The following is a 22,560-nucleotide window of genomic DNA, read 5'->3' as shown; positions in this document are numbered from 1 at the left end:
ATGAAGAATAAAAGCTACATTACCTTATAACTTTGATTCACTTTGTTTTGACACAGACTCATTTGCTTAGCAAAAATAATATATAACTAATGAAGCATAATTCGATTGGACATGTACCTTGATCGAGCCACTTATGTGAAATTAATTAGTAAAGTTCAACATTCGTAAACTGTAGTGGCCTGAACGTCTATCTATCTCAACTAGAATTGTGTAATGATGTATGTATTCAATATTTGACTAATAACTCTCAACTTCTTAATAATAAAATAACAATACATAAAGGAGTAATCACCTATCAACCATTCCTTAAAGACTTAATGAGGATTATAAGATTAATGGCTAAATAGTGGTTCATCATATCTAAAGGAATTCAATTAGTTAAGATGCATTCGATGAAGAATGTCAAATATTTGAAGAATGAAGAAATCGATGAATATATTCAATTTTATTGAACTATCACTCCCGCTTGAAAGTACAATCTACAACCTTCCTTGCTATATTCTCTAAGTTTATTCATCATAAACAAGTGCAGGCTATGATTATCGCTCCATTATTATATCCTCTTACCAATGCTACATATATAAACAACCACAATTAAACTCCTTTACATATCTTTTTCTTGGTATACCTAGGTTCAAACATGCCTTGCCCGAGCCGACTGATTTCAGGATGACAATCCGCTTCACAGGTAGCCCATAGTCATCGAGGGTGAACATTAATGGTCACGAGAGAATTCATTTTTTCAACTTTGTGAAATCAAACCCGTGACACATCTTAATGTTAATCTTAAACTTAACATACATTAAAACATAGACTTGATTTTAAATTATTAAAGGGTAAATTTGCAAATTTTAAAATGTGACAGAATTCGTGCATCGCACGAGCTTTGCACACTAGTTGATGTAAGACCACATGTCCATACTAACTCACATGAAAAATAAAATATAGGTAGAACTTGCTATTTACGCTATTTATTAGCAAAATAAAATAAGGAAGCTAATAATAACAATATGAACTACATTTTAGTCACCATTACTATTATTCACATAGATAAAAGGCTTATATAGGCAACATAAATACATAACACAAGTAGTACTAAATCTAGCACTAACCCACGTACAGGCGCTTTTAAAACGTCATCAATACACTTATTGGTAAGGCTATAAATTAGCCGAGCCGAGCCCGAACTCCGCCATGCTTGAATTCGGCTCGTTTAGATTTTATAAAGCTTGAGCTCAACTCGGTTCGAACCTAATATCTAAAGTTCGAGCTCGGCTCGCTTGATGTTTTATAAGCTTGAGCTCGGCTCGAGCTCAACTCATTAATTACATAAACTTATTTTTCTTTATATTATTTATATTTATTTATTTTATTATATTTCGTATTAATTCTTTTGGAAATTCTATCCATATATAGTAGATTTACATAATCATTTTAAAATAAATATTATTAATATAATAGTAATCGTTATATAATTATATGTAAAATTATTAAAAAATACTAATATTTTGTGTTATATCAATGAAAAACTCTTTTAGGTTCGAGAGTTTTTTCGAGCTCGAGATATGAAGCTCGAGTTCGGGCTCGTTTATTAAACGAGCTTTAAAATAAGTTCAAGCTCGTGCTCGAGCTCGAACTCGTTTAGGCTCGGCTCGAATCGAGCTTTTAACGAGTCGGGCTCGAGTAGCTCGCGAATTACTCGGCTCATTTACACCCTGTGGCAGAAGATAGTGTGTCACAAGGGGTATCCGCCTCATCTGGATTTGACGGAAAATAAATTGTACACTAAGATAAAATTACTAAAAAATTAGGTTTTTTTAGTGTTTACCTCTGCTGACAATGAAACATTTATAAAATTTTATACACCCGTCCCATCTGTATCCGAGTTCAAGTTCCGCCACTATTTACACCCCTACATATAAGTAACCACATACATACCCATTAGACTGTTTCCAACGTGGCGTCAGATCGACCTCCCTCCGTCACCTAATTTTGGATTTCGTTGACGCCTATAACGCGGTCAAAAACTGATGCTAGGGGGATCAGTTGGAAAGTTGACGGAAAAAAGTCAAACGCTAGGTGGCGAGATTATAGCCGTTAGGCAACGGCTATATACCCTCTTTTGTAATTTTTTTTTCAAACCTATTAATTAAATCTATATAAACTCATACTCATTATCAATTTTTTACAAACCAAACAACTCATTTCTCTCTACATTTTCATACTTTTTATAAAATAATACAATTTTAATATGGGTTCTTATTTACATGGTACCACTTCCGATTTAGAGGATATGCGAAATGTTGAACTTATTCAACAAATAGAAGACGATGAGTTTGAAGTCAAGTCCGCGCCGCTTATTCTAAGAGTTTGGGATTACATTGCTAGAGATCGTGAGGAGGCCGCTGAACGATTGTGGAATTATTATTTTTATGAGGCGCCAAAGTATCCACAAAAAAATTTTAAAAGGCGTTTTCGTATGCGGATACAATTATTCGTGCAAATTGTGCAAGGTATAATTAATTTCCACGGTGATAATATTCCGAATATTTTACTTATTTCACGCAATGTTATGATGTTATCGGTAAGCCTACTTTTACTACTTTACAAAAATGTACTTCGGCTATATGCTAATTGGCGTATGAAACTGCTCCCGATATGGGGTTCTTCAAGGCCGGTTAATTTCATAATTTACGACTAGCTTCACGCACTATGTCAGTAAATAGGATGCGAAGAGTAATGGAATGTTGTCTCATATTACATAACATTAATGTTGTCCCATAAATGTTGTCTCATGTTTGAGAATCTTGCTAAATTGGTGGGGGTTATTAATTTTCATCAATGAAGTTGTTATCGATCAATATTCGGGGGTGTAAAAAGAGAAGGAAACGAGTTTGGTTAAAAGATGTGTTACTCTCATAATGTTCTTTTTTTAGGCGTGCAAGAAACAAAAATGGCGAAGTTCGACTTGTTTCGGGTAAAGACGATGTGGGGTAACTACGCGTTTGATTACGCGTGTAGTTTATCCTGTGGCTTTTCAGGAGGTGTAATTTCGATTTGGGACCCTAATTTTTTTGTGAAAGAAAGAATTTGGTGCGATGATAACTAGGTGATTGTGAAAGGAAAGTGGGTGAATTCGGAACGGGACTTTTTTATGATGAACATTTATGGGCCTCATAATACGAGTGACAAAAGAAGGCTTTGGGATAAACTGTTAAGAGTTTATTACTGAACATGATGGGGAGTTTGTATTATTTGGTGATCTCAATGAGGTTCGTTGTGAGAGCGAAAGAGATGATGCCAATTACTTTAATTCTTTTATTAATAATGCGGGGTTAGATGACGTTCAACTAGGCGACCGAAAATTTACATGGATGAACAAGTCGGCTACAAAAATGAACCGTATCGATAGAGTAATGATCTCACGAAACGTGGTTGATGTTTTTCTGGATTTGAAAATGATTTCTCTACCACGTGGTTTTTCGGACCACTTGCCAATTCTTTTTCATGACACAAAATTGGATTTTGGTCCTACCCCTTTTAAATGTTTCCGATCTTGGTTTGAGGTATCGGGTTTTGATGATTTAGTTAAAGAAGTAGTGGCTAGTGACGAGTACAAAGGTAATCAGGGGTTTAATGATAAACTTAAAGTGATTAAAGGTACGCTTAAACCGTGGGTTCGAGAGCAGAGAACAAGATCTAAGACTCGAATATCGGTACTGATGGAACAAGTTGACAATATTGAAGCAAAGGTAGACGTGTCATGTGCAACTTCAGATGAGATAGAAGAAAGAAAGGGATTAATTATGGAGTTACATCAACTTCAATCTCAGGAGGAGAATGATGTGGTGATAAAGTCTAAGGTGAAATGGAACATAGAAGGCGACGAGAACACGAAATTTTTTCATGGGTTGTTGAAACATAAAAGAAGTAAGGATACGATAAAAGGCATCTCGTTGAACGGGGTTTGGGTTACGGAACCGGTTATCATTAAAAATGCATTTAAGGAATTTTATGCGTTGAAATTTTCAAGAGATGAAAACACCGGGCATCGAGCTGACTTTCAACCTATGGCCAAGTTGACTGAGGCAAAATCTATTCGGCTACAGGTTGATGTCACGGAAGAAGAAATAAGGAGTGCCGTGTGGGAATGCGGTAACGATAAATCTCCTGGTCCTGACGGGTTCTCGTTTTATTTTATGAAAAAATATTGGGAATTGGTTAAAGGTGATTTGGTTAACTCTATTCAGGAAGCATTCTCGTTGAAAAGATTACCGAAGGGTGCATCTGCCGCATTCATTACCCTTATTCCAAAGGTATCTAACCCAATTAGTATCAAAGATTTTCGACCCATCTCGTTAAGAGGTGTGCAATATAAAATCATTTCGAAAATTCTTGCATCCCGTTTCACTTCGGTTATGGATAGTATAATTAGTAATGTTCAATCCGCTTTTATAAAAGGTAGACAAATTCTAGAGGGACCGATGATTGTTAGCGAATTGATGGGATGGTGTAAAAAAGAAGAAAAAAAATCATGTTGTTTAAGGTGGATTTCGAGAAAGCTTATGATACGGTGAGTTGGGAATTTCTCGACTATATGCTTGAGCTTCTTGGGTTCGGTTTAGTGTGGCGGGGCTGGATTCGAATGTGTCTTGTTAATGCTAGAACGTCGATATTGGTAAATGGTAGCCCTATGTGTGAATTCCGTCTTCATCGAGGGTTGAGGCAAGGTGATCCGTTGAGCCCATTCCTTTTTTTAATAGTTATGGAAGGTCTTCACTTATGTCTAAAATGTAAAGTCGAGGCTGGAAACATTAATGGGATTACGGTTGGCGATTCGGCGATTAAAATATCCCACTTATTCTACGCGGATGACGCGATAATTCTATCCGAGTGGAATAAAGAAAGTTTATCCAATACGATTAATGCTCTCAAAGAGTTTTACCAGTTTTCAGGGTTAAGGATTAATGTATCAAAATCTCAATTGTTTGGCATTGGCGTTCCAGACGAGATTGTTGACTCGTATGTATGCGAATTTGGTTGTGTAAAAGGGGAGCTCCCGTTCAAATATTTGGGACTCCCGATGGGTTGTAATATGAACTTGATTACTAATTGGAAGCCACTTGTAGATCGGTTTCTAAAAAAGTTATCGGGATGGAAGGATAATCTTTTGTCAGTTGGAGGTCGGTTAACCTTGATTAAATCGGTTTTAGGGAGTTTGGGAATCAATTATCTTTCGTTGTTTCGTTGTCCGGAAACCATTTTAAATAATCTGGAAACATTAAGGGCGAGATTTTTTTGGGGTTCCAATAATTCTAACCGTAAAGTTCATTGGGTTGGTTGGGATCAAATTTTGGCATCTTTTGATAAAGGAGGCCTAGATATCGGAAGTTTACGGTCGTTCAATTTGGCTCTTATTTTTAAGTGGATTTGGAAATTTATGGTTCAATAAGATTCAATGTGGGCAATGGTAATCAAAGCGATTCATGGCAACCTTGCTGGAATTGAGGGCTCTCGAATCAACATCAAAGGTATTTGGGCTAATCTTATCGATTCTTTTCATAAAGCTAAACTGCAGGGGCTGCTGCCAAGTAATGTGTTGCGAGCAAAGATTGGCGATGGTAAAAAGACACAGTTTTGGCTCGATAATTGGAGAGGGGACGGGCTGCTTAAAGACAAGTTTCAACGACTTTTTCATTTAGAAACAGACAAGGACTGTGTAATTACGTATAGATTCGTGAATGGTTCTTGGACATGGTCATGGTGTCGTCACGATATCGGCAACAGAAACTGCGCAAGTGTTCACCAATTAATGAGTTGCTGGGCCACGTTCATTTGTCTCAAAATAGCGACTCGTGGGAATGGATCAATGCAGGTGACACGTTTACAGTTGCGGATACAAGGAAATATATCGATGATACTCACTTACCTTCGATTGAACCCGTGACTAGATGGGTCAAAGTTGTTCCTTGAAAAATTAACATTTTTATTTGGAGATTAGCTAGAGATAGACTCCCGAATCGCCTCAACTTATCGAGAAGATGCATAGAGATCGAGCAGATTGGGTGCTTATCGTGCAACTGCAATGTCGAGACGGTAAATCATGTATTTTTTGGTTGTCAGCTTGCTTTAGATTTGTGGAGACGTGTTCGTATTTGGTCCAACATCGAGGTTCCTAGCTTCAATGATTGGTCAGAATGGTTGATTTGGTTCGACGATTGGCGGGAAAGAGCTGAAGTCAAAGATATATTATACACTATTGTTGCAGCGACGGTTTGGCACATTTGAAGATTCCGGAACAGCGTTCTTTACCCTCCGAAAATGAAGAAAGATTTATTATTTGATTCTATTTGTTTTACGTCGTACAGTTGGTATGGTAGTAGAAGTAAAAGCAATGTAAATTGGAACGATTGGCTAATAAAGCCGTTGTAATTTGTGGCATTCTCCTAGCTTCTTGCTAGGTGAGGTATTTTAATAAAAGTTTGTAACTGTTTAAAAAAAAAAACATGAATTTTAAAGATAATGACTTCACACTATGTGAATGGGAAGAACGATTCACTACCAAAAACATGGAGAATCGTATGGAACGTTTACCAAATAGAGGACGAGATCCAGACATCATCACAAGAGAAATAAGGGATAGGGACGTGCACAACCAACTTACGGAGGATCTACTCGAGCATATCTGGAACCTTCAACGACATTTCAAATTAGTTTATTTTATATTTAATCAAATTATGTATTTGTTAAATTTTATGTAATTCTAAAATTATTTGTTGTTGAATTTTAATGAAAACTTAATTTATGTCTTTTTTTTTATATATTTAATAATTATTTTATTTTACATATTTATTTTTATTTACTACATTAATTCAAAAGAAGAATAGAAAATGAAAAATTGGCGGATCTTACCGAATTTGACACTAACATTTGACATTTTAGGTTAATGGAGGTCAAAATATGACATTGTCATGTTACAGGCAGATTACATTTTTTTGATCTAAAAGTGCAAATTTGCCTGGAAAGAGTTAAAAACACTCTTACATACATACCCATGTACACTGTTAAATTTTGTCTAGCATACTAATTCAACCTACAGAAACTATTACTGTAACCATTAATCAAATACAACAACTAATAATATTTAACAAACTTAGGATGAATCTTATTCCGATTACACTAACAATTAATACACATGATACCCTTAATTTTACGGAACATATTAGTTACTTTCCACATTTATTTTCGTCTTATTTCTGTTCTTTCATAGATACAGTATACACTAACTAAATACTTCATATACTCCGTAGTAACCGTTTTCTCGTAAAACAAAATAACCGTTTTCCCTCTCAAATTTTGGCGATTTTCAACTGTTTCATTGTTTCAAACTTTCATCTTCAATTCATCACTCGTGATTGTTAAATCATGGGTGGCAATCGATTTACTCTTCTCACCGACGATGGCTGGTATCGAATTTCTCGTAAAACAAATAAGACTGATGCTAATAAGGATCACAAAAACAAAAATGATCAATCTGATGTTACTACATCTTTTTATGTCCATAAGATACCCGATCACTTGGATGCAAAGAGATTGTGGATTCTCTATGAACCTTATGGTCAAATCGTTGATTCATACATTCCATCTAAGAGATCAAAACATGGTAACCGTTTTGGCTTTGTACGATTCAAGGATATTGTTGATAAGGAGAGATTTGCAAGGTTACTTTCCACTACATGGGTGGGAAACCACCGCTTGATCTGTTCAGTTTTCAAGTTCCATAAAAAGATTTATAAACCGGTTATTCGACAAAATGAAAAAAACTCCAACTATTGTGAATAACTTCGTCAATAATGGGAACGATGACAACCCAAATAAGAATGATCAGGATATCTCTTACGCATCAGTGGTTAAAGGTAATATTCAATCACATTCTGTGAATCACTCGGAGACTAACGATCATCTTACTTTGGATGAGAATGATCTTAGTCATTTGGAAAATAAAATGGATGTGGCTATTGTTAAAGTAAAAGACGTCGCAACTATGAACTCTATACATCATGTATTTAAGGAGGGAGGCTTTGATGACATGACAATTAACCATATCGGTGGTCCTTGGTTATGTTGGAAAACCGTGTGTACTTTTACCAATTTCAGATTAACGCAGCGGATAGTTAAAATAATAATCTTTTATTATTTCATAAAAACATTTACAAGATTATATATTCATATATTTAATGAAACATGCACACGATTAATTTATCCCAATGATCCAATTACACCATAATAGTTGTCATGAATATAAAACAAAAGAGGAGTTAAAGATATACCTTTCTTGGAGAAATTGATGAGACGGAGAGAAACTTACGATCAAAAGTATGACCGTCTCTTTGGATAGTCCACACTACACTTCAAACGACCGTTAATGGATGCTAGTCCAAACTCAAATATCGTATTAATATAATCCAATTATATTAATACATTAATCGATAATACTCCGTATGTTGAGATTTATCAAAGGAAAGCAAAACAAATATGTTATTTTTTTTTCTCTTCTCTCTTACTGATCTCATAACCCAACGATCATATATATATGAATATATGATATACTCTGTTTGTTTGGTAGCAAAAAGCAAATCAAAAGAATATATTGTTTTCGATTTCTTTTCTGTAATATCATATTTCGTTTGATTTGGTTTTAAAAAGTCGTATTTCTCAAATACTTTAGGGGTATGTTATGTAACTTATAATTAATAATTTCTATCATGTCGCTTTCATGTGAATAGCAAATTAATTAATTTCGTTTCATTTACTATTCATATGAATAGTAAATGAATTAATTTCGATTTACTATTTTGTTACTTGAGTAATATATATACATCATATATATATTTTATTTGACATCTCAGTGTATATGTGTGTGATCCCGAAGGCTCAAATGAAGTTGGTCATATAGTTATATGTTGTACCTTGCACATTAATCCTACATACTCTCACTTGTGCATGACACAACACCAAGTAACTATACAAACAATGGTAAGCGTCTAGCAACACGTCATTGTCCCCAAATTCATGTGAGGGTAGTTTCTTGAAACTGTTTATGGTAAGTTTTAAATGTCATTCGTCCTTTTGTTTCAGATACTTTAGTTAAACTTGAGATATGGATCATCGGTCATTCTCATTTGTTTAGAAATTTTGTTTCTCGATCTTAGAACTGAATTAGATCACCAAATTAATTAAGTATCATCTTAATTACATCTGGGTGCGGCCACACAAATATCTTATTCATTCATCGAGGAGCTCAAAAAGTATCTAACTCCAAACATTTAAGAGGAACAAATCATATATTGCATACACGTGTCTATCACGAGCTTTACATTATACCCAATAATGGCCTTTATAACAGCCTTATTCAGGACAGCGTTTAACCATATCAAAATACAATGCTACGCTCATCAAGACGGGCGTGCATCTCAAGTCTAAGGACACAAAAACATAATCACTAAAAGATTTACCACTGACTACGATCCATGTAGTGACATCTCTTGGTTGGATCATTCCAATATTCATCATAAATGAATACATATGAATTTTGGTCTCAACAAGTTAACTATTCATCATCAATGAATATAACTAAAATATCACATTAATCTTAATTCATGTTATTCCCATAACATGACCGATTATGGAGATTTTGAATAATCAACAATTATTCATAGATTAAACATGCTAATATAGAACACCGTGATATAAATGAAAACGATCATACCAACTATATATCAATTCATTAATATGAAACTGCTTAATGTTCCAAAAATATCCAAATACTAAATTACAAATGAAAAGGATCAGCAGCATAACGAAGTCCAGTATTAATAGAATAATCATCATGCTTGCTGTGCATCATGGACTTCATGAACGGGTCAGCCACATTATCATTTGTATGAACCATTAAGAATACTAATATCATTCCTCTTAATGACTTAATGAATGTAGTCAAACTTTTGAAGAATGTGCCAGATACTTTTATGTACATGTGATTCTTTTAAAAGTATATTAACACTCGAGCTATCACGGTACATATTATAGAAGATTAAATGTTGTGTACTACTCTGAGTATAACAACAAACTTCCTTATCCAGACAGCTTTCTGAGCAGCTTCTCAGTCAACAATGTATTCTGCTTTTGTTGTAGATTGTTCAATAGTGTTCTGCCTAGAGCTCTTTCAATCAACTGTCTTGTCCATCATGACAAAGAAACAACGTGACTGGATCGAGAATCATCTTGATCAGTTTGGAAACTAGAATCAGTATAAAACTTAATACTTAACTCTTCTTCCAAACCACCGTAAACCAAGAACATATCATTAGTACTCTGCAAATACTAAAGAATATTCTTAACAACAATCCAATGTACTTCACCTGGATTATGTTGACAATGACTCGTCAAACTCAAAACTAACAAAACATTGAGTATAGTACATATCATGGCATACATAATGGATCATATAGCTGAAGCATATGTGATACATTTCATTTGTCTCGTCTCATCTGCTGTGATAGGACTTTTGAGACTTTCTCACGGTTATGCCCTTTTGCATTGGCAAAGATCCATGCTTGGCGTTTTGCATGCTAAATCTCTGCAAGATAATGTATGTACTTTGATTCAAACCAATAAGCCAATTGAATCTATTGTATAGATCCCCATTCCAATAATATAAGTAGCTTCATCAAGATCCTTTATGGAAATACATTTTCCAAGCCAAGACTTGACATCTTGCAAGTTGGGATGTTATTTCTAATAAGTAATATGTCATCAACATATAAGATCAAGAAGACTATTCTGCTCCCACTAGCTCTAATGTAAACTCAGGGCTTATCTTGGTTTTGAGAAAAATTAAACACTTTAATTTTCTCATTAAACTTAAGATTCTAGCTCCTGGATGCTTGCTTTTATCCATAAATGGATTTTAGAAGCTTGCATACTTTATTAGGATGCTTAGGATTCATAAAACCTTCCGGCTGAACCATATATACGTCCTCGCTTAGGTCGCCATTTAGGAAAGCGGTTTTGACATCCATTAGCCATATTTTATTATCATGAAAAGTAACCATGACAATAAGTATCCTAATTATTTTAAGGCTCGCGACTGGTGAAAAACTTTCATCATAACCTTTTGTAACCAATCGAGCTTTAAAAGTGTTTACATTACCGTCCATATAAGTCTTCCTTTGAAGACCCATTTTTACCTCATTGTTTTACAATTGGGTAGAAGATCAATCAAGTCTCATACTTGATTATCCTTCATGGACTGCATATCTGTATTCATAGAATCTAGTCATTTTCAGATTCAGGATCTGATATGGCCTCACGCAGCTAGAGGGTTCATCATAATCCCTTAGTTGAGGTTTATCTGAATTAATCAGTTAATTAAACCTCATAAGCCGATGAGTTCTACTAGATCTATAAAGTGCAGGTGTAACACGTTCCGGCTCACCAACAGTGCGCTCTGTTTCAACGTGTGGATTGTTAGTGCTTACTGAAGGTATGTTACTTTAAAGTACTTGAATTTCTTCAAGATCTACTTTACTCCCACTGACTTCTTGTAAGAGAAGATCTCTTTCCAGGAATTCAACAGAACGAGCAGAAAACACGCTGTCTTCAGCTTGGTAGTAAAAGTAGTAACACATTGTTTCCTTTATCTATCGTACAAAGTAACATTAGATAGTTCTGGGTTCTAATTTGTTTGAAGTGTCATGCTTCACGTACGCTTTACAACCCCAGACTTTCAGATAAGACAACTTGGGATTCTTCCCATGCCATAACTCATATGGTGTCTTTTCTACCTTCATAGTTGGAATCACATTGAGTATGCCTGCAGCAGACTCTCATGCATATCTCTAAAAGACGGTAGTAGAGAAATCAGACTCATCATAAATCAAACTATATCAAGTAAAGTTCGATTCCTCTTACTCAGACACATCATCGTGTTGTGGTGTGTAAGGTAGAGTGAACTATGAGACAATCTCACAATTCTTTAGGTGGTCCAAAAACTCTTGACTCATAAACTCACTTACTCCATCGGAGCGAAGTGCTTTAATGGTCTTTCCAAGCTGATTATCTACTTCATTTTGGAATACTTTTGAATGTTAAAATAGCTTTATATTTATGTTTCAGCAAGTGAACATAATCATAGCTACTGTACTCATCAGTAAATGTAATGAAGTAAAATTAACTAAATCTATACATTGTTCTTAAAGGGCTACATACAACAGTATGTATTAGTCCTAAAAGATCTTTAGCTCTTTTACCTAAATCGGAGAAAGAAGCATTTGTCATCTTTTCACATAAACATGACTCGCATACATCAAATGACTCAGAGTCAATTAATTCCAAAAGTCCATTAGATTGGAGTTTTTGAAATGCATTATTTGTTTATATGACCAATATGACAATGTCATAGATAGGTCTTATTCAAGTCTTGCTTGAAGACTTTGGCGATGTAGGTATACACAGAATTCTCATTTGAAATTACACTATGCATATCAATTTCAAAAATACCATCACGTGGATAGGTATTAAGATAAATATATTATCCTTAGAAATTGAAATACCTAAGTGTGTAAATGCAAGTTCAATACTAACATCTTTCAAACTATGTCGCTCGCAATATTGAGAGCATAATGCTATTGTTCCAACAAAAAAATAAGACCACTTAGAGAAGTAAGTTCAGAGATACCAATGGCTTGAACAAAAGCTTGATCTCCCTTGGCTACTTGCAAATCCAGTGTGTCTTTCTTCAGTCTATTACTTCTTCTCATTCCCTTCATATTGTTACAAGTGTGAAGGCCACAACCAGTTAACAAAGATCTAGGAATCACTAGAAGAAGTATATAACTATATATGAAATATACCTGATTTGCTAGTCTCACCAGCGTTGCCTTTTCTCAGCTCAGATTGGAAGATAAGAAAACTTCCTTCTCCAATTGCCAACATTTCCACAATGGAAACATTCGGCGTCTTTTGTTGGGCTTTCCTTCTTAGAAGGTGGAATATTTTTCCTAGCAAATGATTTGTCATTTTCCTTCCACAAAGTATTCGACTTATTCTTTTTCACCCTTCAATCCTATTTCTTCCTGATCATCGAACAACATTTGATAATAATTTTGCTGAGCAGCAGCAACTGCCACAACAGGAAGAAAGGATATGGGTTCTAAACTTTATTTAACTTCCAATTATGCTTGAGAAAAATTCTCAGGTTGCAGTGCCAGTCTATGAAGTTTGAATATTGAGTTTATCCTTCTCCAACAAAGAAGAAAGTGTATTTTGGTTTACGTTTTGATTATTTGACATCTAAAACAGATGTAAGATTCAATTTAGTATTTTCGATATTGAGCTTTAATAAATTAACTACCCAAGTTTTTATAATATTTTTAAAAAAATAATTAATTTACGAAAGCCTAAGATCCACATAGAGTTTCCATAGCCACATATGTTGATCAGCTAGCAGTTAAGGAGTCTATTGGTAGGTAGCGGGTACCAATTGCATTACAAGTGCAACTCTTAGATCTTTATGGGACCTAGAGATATATGTAGTCCAACAAACCACTATTATCTAATGGCATGTTTGTCCCATCATTGCCTCGAACTCAGGTCTCACCGTGAATACGATTAAGTCGTCCAATTTGGAAACAGTGAAAATTCACGCTAGTCTCACTAGATCGAAAAATCCACCTCGTGGCTATAATTCACCCTAGTCTCACTAGATCAGAAAAATAACGAGGAGTGTTTGCAAGCTCATTGGATGGCATGACTTAAATTTGACGGGTATTTTGAAAATGTTTGTGTTAATGAATAATGCATGCACACAAGATTCGCTACACTATTAGTTAAAAAAACATTTTAACCAATTGTATATGTCGATTATGTTTGTGATCTAATTTGTTATTTAATTTATAGGATATAAAAATAACAAATACATAAACGTGGATCGTTTTAAAACAGTTTTAAAAGATGTCGTCCATATATATTATTTGACTTTCAAAATCATTTAACATTAAACTCGTTAGAGTTTAACTTATTTTAAAATCATCAATTTTAATCTTTGAAACTCGTTTAGAGTTTTATTTAATGTTTCCATAAAAAAAAAAAATATGTAATTTAAGTCTCAAAATTATTTAACTTTAAACTCGTTAGAGTTTAACTTTTTAAAATCAACAATTTTAATATTTGAAACTCGTTACCGGTTTTATTTAATGTTTCCTTTCAAAAACATTTAGCATATATTATAATCAACAATTATATATAAATGCATAAAATAAAACACAATCATACCATGCATCACACACACATAGCCTAGCTCAAAAATCCTATGCTTGATCCCATGAGCCGACATGAGATCAAGAGGTCAAACTAAGGGTAATACCGTTGCTCCCACTTAATTCAAGAATCAAGTGAAAACTTGACAAACGTCATCGTTGTCAAATTGACATGTTCACCATCTTCTAAGTCAAACTCCACATTGCATCTTTATCTTTAATCTTCATCTTATTACATTTATTTAAAATTGAAAAATACAACTAATCAAATACTTTTACAATTTAGAATAAACATAAATACAATACAATACTATGAAAATGAAAAATAAATATAATACAACTTTGGCTTCAAAATGGTCTTTCTAATAAATCAAATAATCAACATGACATAATATTGCCGTAATCAACAATCACAACAATCATACATAGATCGGGGCATTATGGGTTATGTGTGCAATCACAATTTTAATAACTACATTATTAAAATCTACATATGGCTTGTCCATGGTTACAATGCATGTGTACAACCATGGAATGAAATAAACAACAATTATTCAAGCCATAAAAAATAAATTCAAAATTTATAACAGTGATATTTTCCAGATCTTATTCGTACGTCATGAGGTAATCAACAAAGTTGACTTTCAAAACCATAAAGGTTTTGAATTTTACCAATTCACCACAAAGCTAAATCTAAAAAAAAATCACGCGACAATTAAGATGGTGTAAAAGCGGCTCTGATACTACTGTTGGAAAACCGTGTGTACTTTTACCAATTTCAGATTAACGCAGTGGATAGTTAAAATAATAATCTTTTATTATTTCATAAAAACATTTACAAGATTATATATTCATATATTTAATGAAACATACACACGATTAATTTATCCCAATGATCCAATTAAACCATAATAATTGTCATGAATATAAAACAAAAGAGGAGTTATCGATATAACTTTCATGGAGAAATTGATGAGATGGAGAGAAACTTATGATCAAAAGTATGACCGTCTCTTTGGATAGTCCACACTACACTTCAAACGACCGTCAATGGATGCTAGTCCAAACTCAAATATCGTATTAGTATAATCCAATTATATTAATACATTAATCGATAATACTCTGTATGTTGAGATTTATCAAAGAAAAGCATAACAAATATGTTATTTTTTTTGCTCTTCTCTCTTACTGATCTCATAACCCAACGATCATATATATATGAATATATGATATACTCTGTTTGTTTGGTAGCAAAAAGCAAATCAAAAGAATATATTGTTTTCGATTTCTTTTTCTGTAATATCATATTTCGTTTGATTTAGTTTTAAAAAGTCGTATTTCTCAAATACTTTAGGGGTATGTTATGTAACTTATAATTAATAATTTTTATCATGTCGCTTTCATGTGAATAGCAAATTAATTAATTTCGTTTCATTTACTATTCATATGAATAGTAAATGAATTAATTTCGATTTACTATTTTGTTACTTGAGTAATATATATACATCATATATATATATATATATATATATATATATATATATTATTTGACGCCTCAGTATATATGTGTGTGACCCCGAAGGCACAAATGAAGTTGGTCATATAGTTATATGTTGTACCTTGCACATTAATCCTACAGGTTATGCTTACGATTTGGTAATGAAAAATCTTGTTCTTCATTCAAATCTAATATATCATTAACCTCTTTGTTTTTGGTGGTAAAACCATACAAGGATGAGTTTGTGGTTGACGAGAGAATGGCATGGATCGAGATCTCTAGCTTACCACTAATTGCTTGGAATTTAAAGGCATACACAGAGGTATCAAATTTAGTGGGAAAATTCATTTTCAATGAACATGATTCATCAAAGGGCTTAAGCATTGGTAGAGTTTGTATCTCTACTAAAAACAGAGATCATATATATCAATAAACAAATCTGTCATTATAAGAGGCAAAGAATATGTTGCCCATATTGAAGAGATCAGATCATGGTTTACAAAACTACCTAACGCATATATATATATATATATATATATATATATATATATATATATATATATATATATATATATATATATATATATATATATATATATATATATCTCCGTGAGGTCCCATGAACCTACTAGTTACAGAATTTTTTTTACATACGATCATTAAAAATTTTACAGGACACCACTAAATATAATTGTAGGACCCCGTATATTTAAGTTTAAATTTTTATCGTATCAGCCACTAAAAGATACTTAAAAATTAACTCAATTATAATTTTTTAATATGAGCCACTAATAAATACAGAGTATATATATATATATATATATATATATATATATATATATATATATATATATATATATATATATATATATATATATATATATATATATATATATATATATATATATATATATATATATATAAAGAACAAGTGAACTCTTTTTGTTTTTATTTTCTCATACACGGTAACACAAGCACACCTTTTACGCTTTTGTTCATATATATGGTACGATTCATTCTCCGTATTTTTTGTTTTAATTTGGTCACTCTCAATTCCAATGTATTACTTTTTCTTTTATGCTTTTGAAATGCGTTGTGTAGATAATTATTATGTTATTTTAAAAGGTTTATGTCATCTCCGAAATCACTCATTTCAGTGAGAGATCGGAGGTAAAAGTCATAAGTTTATTCCATTATGCTTTGATGATCATAAATATTGGGTGAAGATCCATCTATAAATGATTGTCAAATTTTATATATTGAGAAATTTGTTCACTTGTATTGACAATGATGCAATTTTTGATGAATTTTATCGTATTAAACCTCGTAGACAAAAGTAAATCTTATAACTCATGTCAATTCACATTTTCAGAAGTTAACATGCAAATGAAATACATCAAGGAACATATAAAATAACATATTCCAGAAGATCAAAGCCTCAATCAATTTCTAGTTCACTCTAGGTCATTTCGTTTAACTTTGAAAACAGATTCAGCATACTATAAAGCACGAATCTTCGTTTTGACATACCGAGAGCATTACAAAAGCTTTTGACGCAAATCTTAAGTCTAAAATGCATGATTTTTCACAAAGAATACAATGGTACATATTTCAATAGCTAAATCACAAAGTACTCAACTCAGAAAATTCGTATATCATGTGAAACCCTAACGAAACTTCGATTAATCATAACTTGAGCATACGATAACGAAATCAAGCGAAGTCAAAGTCCAAACTTAATAACTTTTTGAGATCTATTCATCTATACACATAATAAGATCAGTTCATAAGTCGATTTTATCAGATTCATAAGATACAAATTCGTGATTCATGCAAACAACATCAATCGAGCAATTTAACGATAAATGACAACTCTATACATCATCAATAGAGCACTAGACTTGATTACACTATGTAATTGACAAAAAAACTTATTTATAATAATTAGGGTTTGCAAATATACCTCAAAATAATAAATTGCAAGTACGTATGTATGTAGAACGACGAGAGGAACAACTTTCGAGCACAAGACTTCTTTTAATTCTTGGTGGATGATGGTGTTATGGTGGTGGTATGGGGCGACGGTCAAAGAGAGGGGGAGGGAGAACCGATCGGCCAAAAAAGAAAAGAAAAAGAAATAAGGGTTTGTGATGAACACTTGCTATATATATATATATATATATATATATATATATATATATATATATATATATATATATATATATATATATATATATATATATATATATATATCGGGTTTAGGGCTTAATTCTACAAAAAGGCCACTAGTGATCATCCGTAAGTCCAAAATAAGTCCAACAAGGGGTCCATGAGGGGGTTCGTCCGAATGGCCTTGGAGTGGGGTCTCGGGCTCGATTTTTGTTAGATACTCATGTGTGGGTGGTCCGTTTCGAGTGCCGTTAACCGTACCGGGTCTCCGGAACATTAACTAGTCGTTGAAACGAAATCACCAGGTTTAATTCATTAAATAAATAATAAATTAAATAAGTTTTTCTTAAAGTCAATAATTATTAAAAATAATTATTTTGTCGTTTTTCTGAGTTCCGTAAACTGAAAAGCTTTCTAAGCGATTAACTTAATCGTATCGTTTTCTAGTTATTTCGTTATCCAAAACAAGTTCATAAATTAATATAACATATTAATTCAAGTAATCCAATAGGATCAAGTATGCATTTAAATCTATTAAACACATAACGTTCTAAGTAAACACCGTTAAATATTTAACGGACAAGTAACGATAATAATGGAAAAAGTCGGGTTGTTACACAAAGCCCCGGGGCCCGATGGTTTTACTTTTCTATTCATAAAAAAAGTTTGGGATTATCTTAAAGACGATCTGGTCAAATCTTTTCACAACAGTTTCAACAGTTTATCTATGTCGAATGGTGCAGGCTCTGCCTTTTTTAACATTGATTTCGAAGACCTCTAATCCTACATTGATAAAGGATTATAGACCAATCTCTCTTATTGGGTGTTTTACAAAGTGGTCACAAAAATTCTTGCTAACAAACAAGCATTAGTAATTGATAAAGTGATTAGTAAAGAGCAATCTGCTTTCATTACTAATCGCCAAATTTTAGATGGGCCCGTGATACTTAATGAAATTATCAATTGGTACAAGACTAATGCAAAGAAATTGATGATCCTAAAGGTTGATTTCGAAAAAGCTTATGACACTGTCAGTTGGAAATATTTGGATCATATGTTATGTAAGCTTGGTTTGGTACTGTTTGGAGAAACTGGATATTAATGTGTTTATCTTCTTCACGAACTTCGGTGTATGTAAATGGAAGTCTGACAAAATAATTTGATCTTAAATGTGGTCTTCGACAAGGCGACCCGTTGAGTCATTTTTTTTAATGATAATGGAAGGACTCCATTTAGATATTAAAAAGGCTGTTAATCTAAAATCTCATTAGAGGTGCTCATGTTGGTGTTAAAAATATTAATATCTCTCATCTTTTATATGGTGATGATGCGTTGATTGTTTCAGAATGGAATCATGAGGAAATAAAAAACATTATAAGGATATTTAACATTTTTTTCGTAGCGTCTGGTTTGAAGAAAAATGTTTCTAAATCAAATGTTTATGGAATTAATGTAAATAATCAAGAAATTTCTGAAATGGCTAGTCTTTCAGGATGCTCTCCAGGTTCAATTTGTTTCACATATCTTGGTCTCCTTTTGGGTTCCAATATGAATTTGATTACCAATTGGAAGCCTTTGATAGATAAATTCAAGAAAAGATTATCTGCTTGGCAATATAGAATGTTATCTTATGGAGGGCGATTATCTTTGATTGAATCAGTACTTTGTAGCATTGGCATATATTACCTCTCGATTTTCAAATGTCCAAAAACTGTGATTCAAACTCTAGAAGGTTTAAGGAGAACATTTTTTTGGGGTGGTGATGATCATATAAAGAGAATGTCATGGATTAAATGGGATTCAATTTTATCTTCATTAGATAAAGATGGATTAGGTATTGGAAGTTTGGAAGCATTTAATTTGGCTTTGATGTTTAAATGGATTTGGCGATTCTATACTCAACCAAATCACTTATGGATGAAAGTGATTTGTTCTATTTATGGTCAAAGAGGTGCAATCGAAAATGTTAATGGTTTAAAAAATGGTATTTGGATCAACTTGATTAAAGGTTACAGTCAGGCTTAACAGTTAAACCATATTTCTTCTAATCCTATCACAAGCAGAATTAAGAATGGATCTGATACTCTTTTTTGAATTGATAATTGGTTCAATGGAAAGCCTCTTAAATATCAATATAACAGACTATTTCATATTACAGGCGACAATATATCACAGTAAGAGATAAATTCATAGATGGGATTTGGGTTTGGATTTGGAATAGAGTTTATTGGTGGAGGAAACGAAAATATGTTGGTGATTTTTAGTGTTATCAACAATCATTTTAGTTAATTGGGATTTACTAGAAAGCAAAGGCTTATCGAATTAAGCTCAATGACGAGTTTGGAGAGTGCGGAGTGCACGCTCGTTCAGGTTAATTCGATAAGGTATTAGAAATTACATCTTTTCTTGGAAATGTAACTGTTGGTCCCTTGATAACAACAGGAGTATTGTAGAGGGGGGTGAATACAATTTCTTTTAAGATAACTTAACAGTTAAACACGATTAGTGTTCAAGCATGCAAATAAGTAGAGTCATAGGTAATTTTCAACAGTTATTCTTTATTGATTGAATCACAAAGAATCACAACTATCCTTGGCGGAATGATAGTTGGTTGATACAGATTACCTAGATTATAGCTAAGAGGTAAACTAACAGCTATTACATGTTTTGACTCTATAAAAATAAACTCACACCACTAGTTATTACAATAGTGGATACAACAATTTATAGTAGTCCTATTAACCGTGTAATGGTTCTATTGTCCACTAGTACATAGGATGTCTGTACTTGTGGAGACAACTATATCATAGAGCATGCTCTCCTCTTTCCTCTTTGGTAGCTATTTGCAGGAACACCCCAATTCGGTTTGGCACCACTATTTGATTATACAAATAGAATGTTGTGTTCCCTAGGTTTTGACAAAGTATAACCCATGTCTGCACATGCGTTAAACTTCTGCATTCTCACGTGGTCTTGTAAGGTCACTTGTCAGCCGCCGATGCGTGTCCTTTTCTGTTCAACTTTGTCTTTGACTACTGTTGAATAGTACCATTGATGTAGACCACTCGGGAAACTACTATGCTTATAATGGAGCATAGTTGTCTTATGTAGTAAGCTGCATTCCAGCTGTGCTGGTTCTTCATTGCTGAGCCACACCATGTTCTTGATTTTCTGAGTACACATTCTGTGCTGATTGAAGAACATTGTCTACCTTGTGCTGGTAGACTGAGCAGCAAACTAAACACTCGACATAGCAAAATCTGCTGTCTATACATGAACAAACTTGTGCTGACTGCACATAACATTTTAGTGCAAATAAATTATAGTTTTGTCATAATTAAATCCTTAATTATTTTGGGGACTCAATAATCTCCCCCTATTTGATGATGACAAAACCTATGACATATAGAGAAAACACTAAAGTCAGCACCGAGGGACCTAATGAAAAATAGACAGTAAATTTGTCCCCTTTTAAGTTTGTTTTTGGGATCTTTTGCTGAGTTATCCATATCTTATAATTTTATATGATTTGAAGATAAACTCATTTCACTTTCATTACAACAAAGTATGTACAGTAATTACAACAACAGCAAAATGAAAAGTGAATTAAACAAAAGATACAATTTGAGCACATAGGAGACTATCTATCTTTATCTTTATCTCGTTCTTCTTCAGATAGCTCCTCTTGTTTGATTCTCCAGGCTTCAGGGAACAGATACGTTACATCAGCAGGGTCAAATACAGGGATATGAGGAGGTAGAATGATGGGGCCTCTTCCAGTTGGTCCTTCACCAGTAGATTGCTTTCCTTTAGGCTTTTGAGAAAGGACTTCTTCTACATTCACCACTGGTGCATTCCCAAACCTGGTTGCTTTCTTGAAGAGCTTGGAGTTAAGATTTAAGTGTATTTTTGATAGTACTTTCACCTTTACCAATGAAATACTCCAAGATCTCCATCCATTCACTAAATCCAAGGGATCTTAACTCGTCATAGTTTATTCTTTCTTAAACCTTATTCTCCCTTATGACATTGAAAGCTCTTTTTGTCCCTCTGTTCACTTTGATGATCCTGCTGGGATTGGATCTTCTATTCATCACATCACCATACCTACTCCTATAATAATAATCAGGAAATTCAATGGTACGGACAGATTCTATAGGAGCAGTAGCAGGTGCTTTCTCAGCAGCTTCCATCTCATTAAGTGCCTTATCCTGTTCTTTGACAATGGCTTTGGCTAACTTTAGGGACTCGGCCTCTTGCTTTCTATCAGTAGCCAATTTGTCTTCTATGTCTTGAAGCCTTACCCTCTCAGCAAGTTCAGCATCAGCAGCCTCCCTTCTTTGAATTTCAGCTTGTAGGCCCAACAAATAATCGTCGGCAGTGATTTTCAGGGATTTTGCTGTTTCAATCATCTTTCTGCCCTCTTCAGTTCTAAGGGCAGTACGATACTCCCTTAGATCCATACCCAGCTGGTGAGCCTCTTGAAATTGAGCTTTCTCCTCATCAGTAGAGAGCCTTTGACCACTGTTGTTTAAGTATACACCAATTTCAATGCCATAAGTCAGGGCAGTGATA

General features: G+C 33.5%; 1 protein-coding gene across 1 annotated transcript; it reads left to right on the top strand.

Moving 5' to 3' along the window:
- Positions 1 to 7,425: 7,425 nt before the first annotated feature.
- Positions 7,426 to 20,010, top strand: LOC139859474 (uncharacterized). The gene is made up of 2 exons (XM_071848260.1): positions 7,426 to 7,721; positions 19,257 to 20,010. Exons 1-2 carry the CDS (start codon positions 7,426 to 7,428, stop codon positions 20,008 to 20,010), a joined length of 1,050 nt encoding a protein of 349 aa, XP_071704361.1.
- Positions 20,011 to 22,560: the final 2,550 nt, after the last annotated feature.

The sequence above is a fragment of the Rutidosis leptorrhynchoides genome, chromosome 7 (genome assembly GCF_046630445.1).
Source record: "Rutidosis leptorrhynchoides isolate AG116_Rl617_1_P2 chromosome 7, CSIRO_AGI_Rlap_v1, whole genome shotgun sequence".
NCBI classification, from domain to species: Eukaryota; Viridiplantae; Streptophyta; class Magnoliopsida; order Asterales; family Asteraceae; genus Rutidosis; species Rutidosis leptorrhynchoides.
This window is presented reverse-complemented; position numbering and strand designations above follow the sequence as displayed.

Excerpts from the sequence above, each read along its gene's own strand:
- LOC139859474 (XM_071848260.1), top strand. The coding sequence starts at position 7,426 with ATGGGTGGCAATCGATTTACTCTTCTCACCGACGATGGCTGGTATCGA. Across the intron at positions 7,722-19,256 it reads GATAAGGAGAGATTTGCAAG|AGGTGCTCATGTTGGTGTTA; the intron begins GTTACTTTCCAC and ends AAATCTCATTAG.